We start from the raw sequence: 12,777 nt of genomic DNA, 5'->3' as shown, positions 1-12,777 counted from the left end.
TTCACATTATTAGTAGGAAATCTCCAAATAGAATTTTTGGGCAAGACATCCCATCAACTTTTAAAATTTTCTTTAAACTCCCATACTCAACCACAATCCTTCTAGCATTCACAATAACCTTCACAACATCCACTTTATCACCATTGAACAACAAATCACATCTACTCTTCCATATTTTCCAACAAATAGCAATAATTAATGCCCTACCTATAGAATAAATTTGTTGATTATCACAAAACATATCAACAAACCACTTAACATTTGAAATATCAAAATTAGGAATAAAAAAAACCCAAACTACACCCAAACCAACAAGATTGAACCCAAGTACAAGCAACTAAAAGATGTTCACTTGACTCTATTAACTAAGTAGATAGGGGCTCTATTAAGAATCCTCTAAATAAAATGCTTAATTTTAAAAGAAACCTCCAACTTTCAAACACCATTCCAAAGATGCCTAGAAGGAAGATAAGAACAATTCTCCAGGTGTTTTACCAAAACTACATTGGCATTTTTTGCCACAAAATAACTGGATTTAATAGAATATGAGCCATCTCTGCATGAAACCCAAATCAACTTATCCCTCACCATTGTAATAGGTAATTTGATTTTAAGAATCTCTTCTTTCTCCTTTATAGAAATCAAATTAAGACTAGAACTTAGATCCTAACAACCATGAACAACTAAAGATTTGCTGATCAACATTAAAAATTTGCATAACATTAGAAATTTCACCCTTCAAATTAGCTTTTGCTTTAGTGTAAAAAAAAAAAAACAGAGAGAGAGAGAGAGAGAGACAAGATTTCTCCAAATTAATTTCTTGTCCTTAAGCTACACAATGCACATCAAGAATTCTCTAAAAGACCAAACAATTAGATTTCTTAGCGACAATGAAAAAATAGTAAATTATCAATAAAAAATAAATGAGATAACACAGGACACCCCTTTGCCAACTTTATGCCCTTCAAAATCCCCATTATTAATATGAAACAACATCATTTGAGATAAAACATCAGCAACAATAATAAAGAGAGAGGGAGAGAGGATCACCTTGTCTTATCCTTATTTAAGAAGTAAATATATCAGCCTTTTTATCAGCAATTAACAATTTAAATTCAGTGGAAGACACATTCCATTACCTTTCTTACCCAAATTTCACTAAAACCCGTTCTCAACAAATCAACCTTCAAAAAATCTCACTCAACACGGTTACAGGCATTATTCATATCACCCTTCGATGCCAACTCAGCCTTTTTACAATTTTCACGTAAAACAAAAATGTCTTGTTTGCTACAATTTTCTTCTTATAAATAGTTTATTTTAAAATTATTTGCCTTTAATTATTGTCCAAGAAAAATGATTTCCCTTTCATTAATACTTTCAATTTTAAAATTTTAATATATTCCTGATTCCTGATGTTACGTTTATTTAATATTTAATGTCTAATTATTACTTTATAATAATTTTTGACATTGATTTTCTTTTGCCAAAAATACCTGTTCACTGTGCTATTAAAACATGATTTACGTAACACAAAATTGTTCTTTTTTAAAGATTTTGAATAAATGGTCATCAAAACAATAATTTTCATTTATAGTCCGTTAATCTTATTCCTAACACAAAACTTAAGGTGGCATGAGATTTATAAAAAAATTAAAATTGATTAATTATCATAACAAGAAAAAATTTATATATATATATATATATATAAATGACCGTATCTACATGCAAATGACCGTCTTTCAAAGCTTGGACCCAATATAAAATAATAATGATATTATTGTTGGTTATTATAAAAATATTATTAATATTGATTATTACGCTTGGAAAAAATAAGCTTCCGAGGTAGCGCCATTCTTAAGCAAACGCTGCAGCCCCATCCACAACGGTCATTTGCGCCGACCTTTGCGATGCGGGTTTGCCTCGTTCCGCCAGAACCAGAATCTTCACAATGAGAGAGATCTAAGAAAGCGACTAACAACTTCTCCAAAGACAACCTCATCAGCACTGGCAGCTTCGGAGAAGTCTTCAAAGGAACAGTCATAGCCATCAAATGAGCCATGCTCGGCAACGCCAAAGCCCTCCACCAAATTCTCAACGAGGTTCAAATCCTCTGCCAAGTCAACCATCGTAAACTCGTCCGCCTCCTAGGTTGTTGCGTCGAACTAGACTACCAACCCCTTCTCATCTACGAATGCATCCCCAACGGGACCCTGCTTGACCACCTCCACACGCACCGTTTTCATCGTCCTCTCCAGTGGCTTTACAGGCTCAAGATCACCCACCAGATAGCTCAAGCTCTTTATTATCTTCACTCTTCAGCGTTTCCTCGTATATACCATAGGGACGTCCAGTCAAGCAATATACTGTTTGGCGATAAGTTTGAGCTCTTTATTACATGTATGCTGGGACGACCCAACGGTGCAACCATACGCTAAAGGCTGCTACATAAGGTAGGATCTGGGAATTCGAAGGGGATGGGGAATCTCTTACAAGTTAAATATGGGTTTGGTGATGGTGACTGTAGTATCCTACCTATGCCTTACTCACAATCAGAACCTTCTTGGTGCCTAAATAAAAGAAATTGATATTATTCTTGAGGCTATTTTGGTTAAAATCTAACTTCAGGCCTACAGGGGATTTTATGTGTGTGGCTTAGAAGCCTCAGTTCTCTTCACAAGTATTCGTAATAATTTCATACTTGAGCCTTCTCAATCCTGCTGTTTCATCATTTGATTGATGTCGGGCTCTATATAATTGATCTTGTGTTCGTTGTCATAATTATGGTCATAGGGCAATAATGCTATCTCTTGCCTCTTATTTACTGTTCCTTGTCTATTTGCAGAGATATGATTCGTATAATACCAAATTCAATTCCCAAGATTCACACATGGAAGGAGCAGACCTCTCAAATGTCCAGGATAAGAAATCTCGCCAGCTTTCAAAGAAAGGGCCACCTTTGTACGGTCAAACGATTTCCTAGGAGAAACTCTTCTCTGGATTTGTACGAACGTTCTGTTGGAGAAGCATCTTCATCTGATAGCAAAGAGAATCGTAGAGTTGGCATCAAGCATGGCCTTGAAGGGTTGGAATCTGATTCTGCTTCTTACCATAGTGATCACTATGATGGTAACCTTGCAGCAAACCCAAAAGACTCACTGTTGCATGGCTATGATATTGCCAATTCGAAAAATGTACTCAGTGAATATGTGAAATTTAAGCCTTCAAGCTCGATCAGGAATCCTTTTGTTTCTATGGATACTAAAGGTAGAGGAGGCCTATCCAGTAGGATGATAAAGGTATATTTTCATCTCATATGTTTGCTCTGCATGTACTTCTTGAATGTTATAACAGATGGTTATAGTTTTTTGTTTTTTTTTTTTCAATTATGCATGAGCAGGAAGAGAAGTCTAGTGAAAAAAGAAAGGCAAGAAAACAATGCGGTAATGCAAATGGAATAGGGATGCTTTCGCATGAGGTTTGTGTATGTTCAAGCCAACCTTTCGTCATGTTTCAATTTTTACATTGACATCATAGATTCCAATGTTGTCTTAGCTTGCTATATGACCTTAGTAATTATTTTTCTTTTATGGACATCGTAGGGTGCAAAACGTCTTGTTGATCTACATCAACAATGCTGTGTTAAAGAAGAACTTGTTGCTGAGATGCAACCACATAAAAGTCATAGGTCGGTATCTATTACTTTTGTAATTTAACATTGCTTAGTTGCTTACCCTGGTTAGATTGCTGTATGCTTTTGTTTATGTCTGTGTTTCCTCTTTCTTGTGTGCCTTTATGATTGATAATTTTTCTTAGTATATAAGCGAGCAGCATTTATTTTCTTGATTTCCCTGAGTGCAAGTGCATAACCAAAGCCCTTAATTTTGTTTATGTGCTTTATTTTTATAATTTATATACATTAAATATATTAAAATTCAGTGATAATTGCTGTGGTCAAATATGTATTTATCATTATTTTCTCTCTCTTTCTCTTTATTTGAAAAGGATTACTAGGTGCAGCTGTCAGCATTTAATTCTTTGTTAATTATCTAGGTCTGATTATTCTTCTTTCTAGGATTAGAATTATTCCTTCACACGCGCGCGCGCATCCGCTGAAATAAATTCAAGACTTTTTCTATCCATTCAAATCCTCAATTGCATTTGTCCGTGTACATTAATTTGTTAAAGAATTCTAAAATTCAATTTGCTATTTAATTATTTATTAATTACTTTAGCTAGTAATTACCATATGAGATAGTAGAGGATTCATCCTCTATCAAATCAATTATACAACTCTTGAGTGTTGATGATTTCAGGAATTTAAAAGATGCAGGTTGTAATTGGGTCGGAGTTTGTTTCTTCATATACAAAAGTATCTATATTTCAGCAACCAATTAGGAAGATAGTGATGAGGAGCTGGATTATGCTGACAGTATTGGTGGTATTGTTAACTTTTAATAAAACTTCTGACTTCCCATGTGTTCCCCCCCCCCCCACTTTTTTTAGTTATTAAAATCCTATTGTGATTGCATGAAATGAAATCTTTGATATACTAGTGTGAAGCAATAATTTACTATCTCATTTTAAATAACTAGCATGCGAGTTGTGAGGTAGTATTAGTCCTATACATATTCATGAAAATGCACATTGACAAGTTATTGGTGTGAAACATGTGATGTTAGCCATTCAAATTCCATGTTTGGTTGCTGTGATGAGCACTAGGTGCTCTCTGCAGAAATGGTGCTATTATGAATTTTAGCACGTGGCAAAACATATTAAAAAATTGGGAGAAGATTTGGGAAGAGAAGGAAAAAATGGGAATAACAAAAGGCCATGATTTAATTTTACTTCAATGGCTCAGATTGTGCCATGAACAGGATAATCGTACTGTTGTAATGATGTGCACTTGGTCACCCTCACTGAGCATGGAATCTAGACATGTGATGTTAACGGAAATGGTGGCTGGGGTGCTTATGAGACTTGATATTCTCCTTCAATGTTAGGATTCTTTGAAGTTGTCTTTCTAGTCAATAGAGATGTTCTTCTATTTTTTTAATCCATTTCTACTGAATAATTAAGAGGTAATGGAAAATGTGACATCACTGGTGACTGAATCTTTGCCTTGTTTAAACCAAAACGAGTGGGAAAATTTGTAGTTAAAGGCAAATGGCATAGAGATTTATACTCTTTTTCCTTAGAATTTTATTTTTGTTCCAACTTTCTGATTCTGATACCACTAGCACTGTTTCAAATGGGTACGGTGATCTTTTCAACAGTTTATTTCAATCGTCACAAGATTACTGGTATTAAGAAATTTTTTGGGATGTTGATGCTTTATTCTACATTGAATCTTCCTTAGCCTTTGCTGTATTATTATTATTATTATTATTATTATTATTATTATTTTTTTTTTTTATTTTGTAGCAACCTTAGATGTATGTTTTGGTGATCTAAATTTGAATGTCATTTCATTTAATGTCTATTCTTCTTTGTAAAGCATGGGTATGATTGCATTAGTGACTTTTCAAGAAACATTGATTTCTGTATTTACTGTGGGGTTGAACAATTCAGCTTTTTTAGAGATTAACTAGAGTAACTTCTGGGTCAATCATTTTCATCTCAAAAAGTTCTTGACAAATCCTAATCATATCATTCTCTATTTTCTAAAGGCATTTGTTATTTCAGCATTACTTATTTGTATGCAGCAACAAATAGGTTAGTGGATAAGCATGGTGGAGGGGCTGCATTGCAAGTATTGGAGACACAATCCTCTTTTGCATTAGCGGTTGGTTCCTAAGGATTCTTTGACAGACTTGTCTTGTTTTTAGCTTGTGGCAAAGATTTAGCTTAGATGCATGCAATTATCTTAATTTGTTGTTAGAATATTTGACAAATTAGGTCTAATGATGTGCTTGAGAATTAATTTCCATGTCTTAATCTGTATTTCCAACACATTAGTGCTTAATGTTTTCCTAATAACTAATTTTGTCATCAGATTAGTTTTAATTAGTGAATTGGAAAATATCTAGGCATTTTTTCAAGCCTTCCACTACTGGATTAGCACCATCTGCAATTTATAGCCACCAAATCTTGCAGCTATGTGGCTGAAATTTTAGATTTTGTCACAAAAGATTTGGATTCGATGTTTTTAATCCACATGTTGATTTTATTGACAACTCCTATATAAATGTAGGAATGTTCTGACTGTTTTGGATTTTTTAACTAGGAATACAAGTGTAAAAATGTTCTGACCGTTTTGGATATTTGAGCTTGAATTTGAAATATGGAAAAATTGTGATTGTTTTGTATCCTTGAACTTGGAGGCAAATATTGGAAAATTATTACCTATACAAATTTGGGAAAATTGACTGTTTTAGAATCTTGAACTTGGAACATAAATGTGGGAAAATTGTGACCTATACCAATGTGGAAAAAATTGTAATCATTTTAGGTTATTGAACTTGAAATAGAAAGTTGCACGTGATATGCTACAATCATATTTTTGGCTTTCTAGAGAAATGACTCTTGCATCATTTGATACTTGTTTTGATTGTCCTTGTTGGAACAGTGTGATTGATTAATAGGCTTGAACTTGACTTGTTGAGTTGTCCTATTTTTTCTTACTTATGTCTTGAGATTTTTTAAAGAATCATATGTGGCAAATGAGAAATGTCAATACATTTTTTTTTTGAACATATAGGTCCTTGCTATTTTAATTGAACTTGTATCTACAATGCACTCTTACTAGGCTCAATGATATTTGTATCATTTGATGCCTAATAGAAATGTTGCATAAATATAATTATAAGGGTCTACTTTTGCTCTTCAGCTTAGACTTTTTGTGTCTCTACTGCTTGTAGCCCCTGTCTATATACATACATATATTCTACTTTTGCAAATTTCTCTTGTATGTCTAGTTACAAAGTTTGATGCACATTATATCATGTGTTGCTTATTGTGATGGCTCCTATATAGATGTGAGAATGTTTTAATCATTTTGGATCCTTTAACTTGGCCTACAGATGTGAGAATGTTCTGACCATTTTAGATGCTTTAACTTCAATTACAAATGTGGGAGTGCTCTTAACATTTTGAATTCTTCATTTAGATTTGGATCCTTTATTTTGGATTACAAATGTGGGAATGCTTTAACTGTTTTGGATCCTTTAACGTTGATTACAAACGTGGGAATGTTCTAACCATTTGGATCCATTAACTTGAAATATAAACGTTGGAAAGGTGTGACCTATACAAATGTTGGAAAATTGTGACCATTTTGCATTCTTGAAATTGGGATGAAAATGTTGGAAATTTATGTCCAATGCAAATATGGGAAAATGGACTATTTGGAATCTTTGAAATTGGAATGCAAATGTGAGAAATGGGTGACCTATACAATTATAGCAAAATGGTGATCATTTTGGATTCTTGGACTTGAAATAGAAAGCAGCCTTGTGATTTATTACATTCTTATTACATTCACATGTTTAGCTTTCGAAATAGCCATTGCATCATTCGATACTTGTTTTGAATGTCCTTGTAGGAGAAGTGAGATTGATTAATGGGCTTGACCTTGATTTGTTGAGCTGCCATATTTTTCTTACCTTCATGTTTTGAGATTTTTTGAAGTATCATATGGGGCATATATGAGAAACGACAATACTTTATTTGAAAATATATTTCCTTGTTACTTTATTTGAACTTGCATTTTTAATGCACTCCTATTAGGCCCACTGATGATTGTATCATTTGAGTCCTAGTCTTAATGTGCATAAATACAATTATAGGGGATTTCTCTTGTATGCACATTTGCAAAGCTTGATGCCCACTGCATCATGTGTGCTTGTTTTGATGGCTCCTATTCAAATGTGGGAATATTCTAACCATTTTGGATCCTTTAAATTTGATTAAAAAATGTGGAAATGTCTTGACTGTTTTGGATCTTTTAACATGGATTTTGACAGCTCCTATATTGGGAATGTTCTGAAGGTTTTGGATCCTTTATCTTGGATTACAAATATGGGCATGCTTTGATCATTATGGATCCTTTAATGTCGATTACAAATATGAGAATGTTTTGATCATTTGGATCCATTAGCTTGGAATATAAACGTTGGAAATGTGTGACCTATACAAATGTTGGAAAATCATGACCATTTTACATTCTTGAAATTGGGCTGAAAATGTTAGAAATTTATATTCGATGCAAATGTGGGAAAATGGACTATTCTGAATCTTTGAACTTGGAATGAAAATGTGAGAAAATGGTGACCTATACAATTGTAGGAAAATGGTAACTAGTTTGGATTCTTGGACTTGAAATAGAAAGCAGCCTTGTGATTTATTACATTTGCATGTTTGGCTTTTGAAATAGCCATTGTATCGTTCGATACTTGTTTTGAATGTCCTTATAGGAGAAGTGAGATTAATTAATGGGCTTGAACTTGATTTGTTGAGTTGCCTTATTTTTCTTACATCATGTTTGGAGATTTTTTGAAGTAGCATACCCATATATGAGAAATGACAATATTTTTTTGAAAATATATTTCCTTGTTACTTTATTTGAACTTTCATTTTTAATGCACTCCTATTAGGGTCACTGATGATTTTATCATTTGAGTCCTAGTCTAAATGTGCATAACTATAATTATAGGGGTTTACTTTTTCTCTTCGGCTTAGACTTTTCATGTCTTCGCTGCTTGTAGCCACTATACATATACATATTTGGGAATTTCTCTCATACACGCATTTGCAAAGCTTGATGCCCACTGCATCATGTGTGCTTGTTTTGACAGCTCTTATTCAAATGTGGGAATATTCTAACCATTTTGGATCCTTTAATTTTGTCCTGGCCATTTTGGATCCTTTAACATGGATTTTGACGTCTCCTATATTGGGAATGTTCTGTGTTTTGGATTCTTTATCCTAGACTACAAATGTGGGAATGCTTTGACCGTTTTGATCCTTTAACATCAATTATAAATGTGAGAATGTTCTGACCGTTTGGATCTATTAACTTGGAATATAAATGTTGGAAAATTGTGACCATTTTGCATTCTTGAAATTGGGATAAAAATGTTGGAAATTTATGTCTGATGTAAATGTGGGAAAATGGACCATTTTTTAAGATCTTTGAACTTGGAATGCAAATGTGAGAAAAAGGTGATCTATACAATTGTTGGAAAATGGTGACCGTTTTGGACTCTTATACTTGAATTAAAAAGTTGCCTTTTGATTTATTACAATCGCATGTTTGGTTTTCTAAATAGTCATTCCATCATTCAATACTTGTTTTGAATGCCCTTTTGGGAGAAGTGGATTGATTAATGGGCTTGAATTTGATTTGTTGAGATGCCTTATTTTTTCTTGCCTTCATGCTTTTGATATTTTTTGAAGTAGCATATGTGGCATATATGGGAGATGATAATACTTTTTTGAAAATACATTACCTTGTTACTTTATTTGAACTTGCATTTTTAATTTACTCCTACTACGCTCACTAATGATTTTATCATTTGATTCCTTGTCTAAATGTGCAAAAATACAATTACAGGGGGTCTACTTTTGCTCTTTAGATATACATATTTGGCAAATTTCTCCTGTATGCACATTTGCAAGGCTTGATGCCTATTGCATCATGTGCGCTTATTTTGATGACTCCTATACAAATTTGGCAAAGGTTGGAACATTTTGATCATTTTGAATCATTTAAATTTGATTACAAAATGTGGGGCTATTATGAATATTTTGGATCTTTTAACTTGGATTTTGACGGCTCCTATATTCAGAATGTTTAGACAATTTTAGATCCTTTATCTTGGATTACAAATATGGGAATGTTTTGATTGTTATGGATTCTTTAACTTCAATTATAAATGTAAGAATGTTTTTACTATTTTGGATCTTTTAAATTTGAAGGCAAATATTGGGAAATTGTGACCTTTACAAATGTTGGAAAATTGTAACCATTTGTATTCTTGAAATTGGAATGCAAATGATGGGAAATTATGACCTATGCAAATATAAGAAATCGGCCATTTTGGATCTTTTAACTTGGAATGCTAATGTCAAAAAATTGTGGCTTATACCAATGTAGGAAAGTTGTTATCATTTTGGATTCTCAAACTTGGAATAGAAAGATGCCTCATGATTTGTTACTATCATATATTTGGCTTTCTAAATAGCCATTACATCATTTGATACTTTTTTTGAATGTCCTTGTGGGAGAAGTGGGATTGATTTACAGGCTTGGACATGACTTGCTGTACTGCCTTATTTTTTTTCTTACCTTATGTCTTGAGAATATTTGAAATAGTATATGTGGCATATATGAGAAATGACAATGCTATTTTTGGAAATATATTTTCTTGTTATTTTATTTGAACTTGCATCTTTAATGCACTCCTACCACGCTCACTAATAATTGTATCATTTGATTCCTAGCCTAAATTTGCATAAATACAATTATAGGCTACTTTTGCTCTTTAGCTTAAACTTTCTGCCCCTTTGTTGCTTGTAACCCTTGCACATATTTGGCAAATTTTTCTTTGTACATGCATTTGCAAAGCTAAATGCCCACTGCATCATGTTGCTTTTTGGCAAATGTGGGAATGTGTGAACACCATATTTTATCTGGGTATTTTTTAAATTTAATAATAAATAAGCAAAAAATATATAAAAATATAAAAATGAAGTCTAATCTTTTTTAGGATTATATTTTAATAAAATAAAAAAAATTTTGTTTAAATATTTTAAAATTTCTCTCTAAATTATTCTAATCATTCAAAAATATTGGAGAGTTAACTTTTGAGAGTTAATTTTTTATTATTATTTTTTTCTTAAATCTTTTTATTTAAAAAAAAAAGAGAGAGAGAAATATTATAATTTAACTCAAAATTAGTTTTTTTTCTTTTTTCATTCTTTTAATTTAATTCTTGAAGTTAATAAAAAAAAAAAAAAAGAAGAAGAAGAACAAGAGCAGAACGTGCATGTTGCACGAGCTGGAGAGAGGAAATGAGAAAAGAAGCAGACTGCCAGACACACGCAAAGAAAAAGGAGTAGAAACAGAACACACAAAACAGGCAGAAAAGAGAGTCAAAAATGCAGAAAAAGGCATAAAAGAGAACCAGAAACATACGCACAGCAGAAGGCAAGAAAGGAGAATGCAGAGAAGACCCTGAAAGCAAGCTGTGATCATAGAGGAGATGGCAGACGAAAACGAAGTCAGGCACGCGAGCGAGCAGAAGGGAGACGCATGCATGCATAAAGCTTGGTCTCTCTGAAAACACAGAAAAAAGAAGAGGAGAGCAGACTTTCTACTACACACGGAAAACACAGAGAGAGAAGAGCAAAAGAGACGAACACAACAGACGAAAAAAATATATATATACTCTTATCTACGCCAGTCACGAAGGGGGAGGAAGGATCAGAGCAAAGAAAGCCATGGGGAGGACCCGAAGTCACATAGACTCGCCCAGGCAGAGAAAATGGATAAAGGGACAGCATCCTGAGATCCTTTCGATTGCAGAGAGGAGGAGGAGGAGCAAGGATGAACATAAAAAAAAGGGAAGAAAAACAGAGCATGGACTGCACTCACACAGGCAGAGAAAGGAGGGGAGTTTGCACGTAAAAGAAGGGACCGAGAGTGGGAATGGAGGAAAGATGGACGACGATAAGAAAAGAACAGAAAAAGAAGAGTAGAAAACTGAGAAGCAGAGACGAGAAAGAGAGGGAGACGGAGAGAAAAACAGAGTACGGACTGAGAGGGATTGAAGCTGGATGAAAATGGAGGGAAAGTACCTGACCGAGAGTCTGGGAGTGGGAGAAAATGAGAGCAAGACAGAGAAAGAAGGGACCGAGAGAGCATGAAGAAACTGAAAACAAATAGAGTATGAGAAACAGAGGTAAAACGAGAAGAGAGAGAGACAGAGAATAGGAGACGAAGAGAAAAGGAAAAACGGAGCGAAAAAAAATAGAGACCAATAGAGGGAAGCTGGACGAAGAACAGGCGTAGCAAGAAAAAAAAAGAGAGAAGAGTGAGACCAAGAGAAGGGCTCAGAGACGAGAAAAATGGCCAGGGACTGAGAGAGATGGCCGAGAGCTCTGGAGGAAAAAAAAGGAAGAAAGAGAAGAGAGATTGAAGATTTAAGGGAGATTAGACATCCAAGCCATTAACACAAGTTTGGTTAAAATATTTTGCTTGAATAATGGCTAATGCGATTATAGCTATGATAAATTTTATGTGCATATATGATCTAGAAAGGATAGGTAAAATTTGGTTTAATTTTTTTAAAGATGGGCATGTATTGAGTGAGTATTTGTTCTGACTTAGCTTGGTGATTAATGCATGTTTAAATCCATTTAAATGCTTAAAGATGGATTAACAATCTGGTTTTTCAAAATTGTGATTTCGTGATCTTACTACTCGCATTATGAGAACTATCTAAATTTAGGTGTTTGATGATATATTAGGAAATATAACAGCATGTCCCCAAGCTTTAAAGCATCGGCTAAAGGTTATGAGTTTGAATCATATTTTTATTCCAAGTTTTCGTGGATCCCTGTCCAACTATATATGAGATTAGATATGATCCTATACCCCTTAGTGGTCAAAAAATATGGTTTAATTGAATTATTGGTTTTTTTTATATTTTGAAAATTTACCATTATGCTTCCTTATTAATCATGAAAACTTGTTAATTTCATGCTGATTATTTGGGTATGGTTTGATCATGATATTAATTTCTTTGGCCTTTGATTTATTTATTGTGTGAGATT

At 33.6% G+C, this 12,777-nt stretch overlaps 1 protein-coding gene across 14 annotated transcripts; it reads left to right on the top strand.

Annotated features, from left to right (window-relative positions):
• Positions 1-1,854: 1,854 nt before the first annotated feature.
• On the top strand, positions 1,855-12,401 carry LOC129321911 (uncharacterized). 14 transcript variants are annotated; one of them, XR_008596144.1, is made up of 7 exons: positions 1,855-2,453; positions 2,846-3,299; positions 3,401-3,484; positions 3,603-3,688; positions 4,317-4,441; positions 5,706-5,785; positions 9,554-12,401. XR_008596144.1 is itself a non-coding variant. In XM_054967880.1 (6 exons), the coding sequence occupies exons 2-5, from the start codon at positions 2,850-2,852 to the stop codon at positions 4,396-4,398; spliced, it is 702 nt and encodes a 233-aa protein (XP_054823855.1). In that variant the 5' UTR covers positions 1,855-2,453; positions 2,846-2,849; the 3' UTR covers positions 4,399-4,441; positions 5,706-12,401. The 14 variants fall into 14 exon arrangements, 10 of the variants coding, with proteins under 10 accessions (XP_054823855.1, XP_054823863.1, XP_054823864.1 ...); XR_008596146.1 differs by lacking the exon at positions 4,317-4,441; XR_008596145.1 differs by having other exon boundaries at positions 4,317-5,785; positions 10,941-12,401.
• The last annotated feature ends 376 nt before the right edge of the window (positions 12,402-12,777 follow it).

The sequence above is a fragment of the Prosopis cineraria genome, unplaced genomic scaffold, assembly GCF_029017545.1.
Source record: "Prosopis cineraria cultivar Desert tree isolate PC_DT_omini unplaced genomic scaffold, ASM2901754v1 PC10, whole genome shotgun sequence".
In the NCBI taxonomy this organism is placed as follows: domain Eukaryota; kingdom Viridiplantae; phylum Streptophyta; class Magnoliopsida; order Fabales; family Fabaceae; genus Prosopis; species Prosopis cineraria.
The sequence above is the reverse complement of the archived record's forward strand: the minus strand, read 5'-3'. Positions and strand labels throughout refer to the sequence as shown.

Coding starts and splice junctions, on each gene's coding strand:
- LOC129321911 (XM_054967880.1), top strand. CDS start 2,850: ATGATTCGTATAATACCAAATTCAATTCCCAAGATTCACACATGGAAG. Junction 3,485..3,602: donor TGCTTTCGCATGAGGTTTGT/GTATGTTCAAGC, acceptor TGGACATCGTAG/GGTGCAAAACGTCTTGTTGA. Junction 3,689..4,316: donor CAACCACATAAAAGTCATAG/GTCGGTATCTAT, acceptor TGATGATTTCAG/GAATTTAAAAGATGCAGGTT.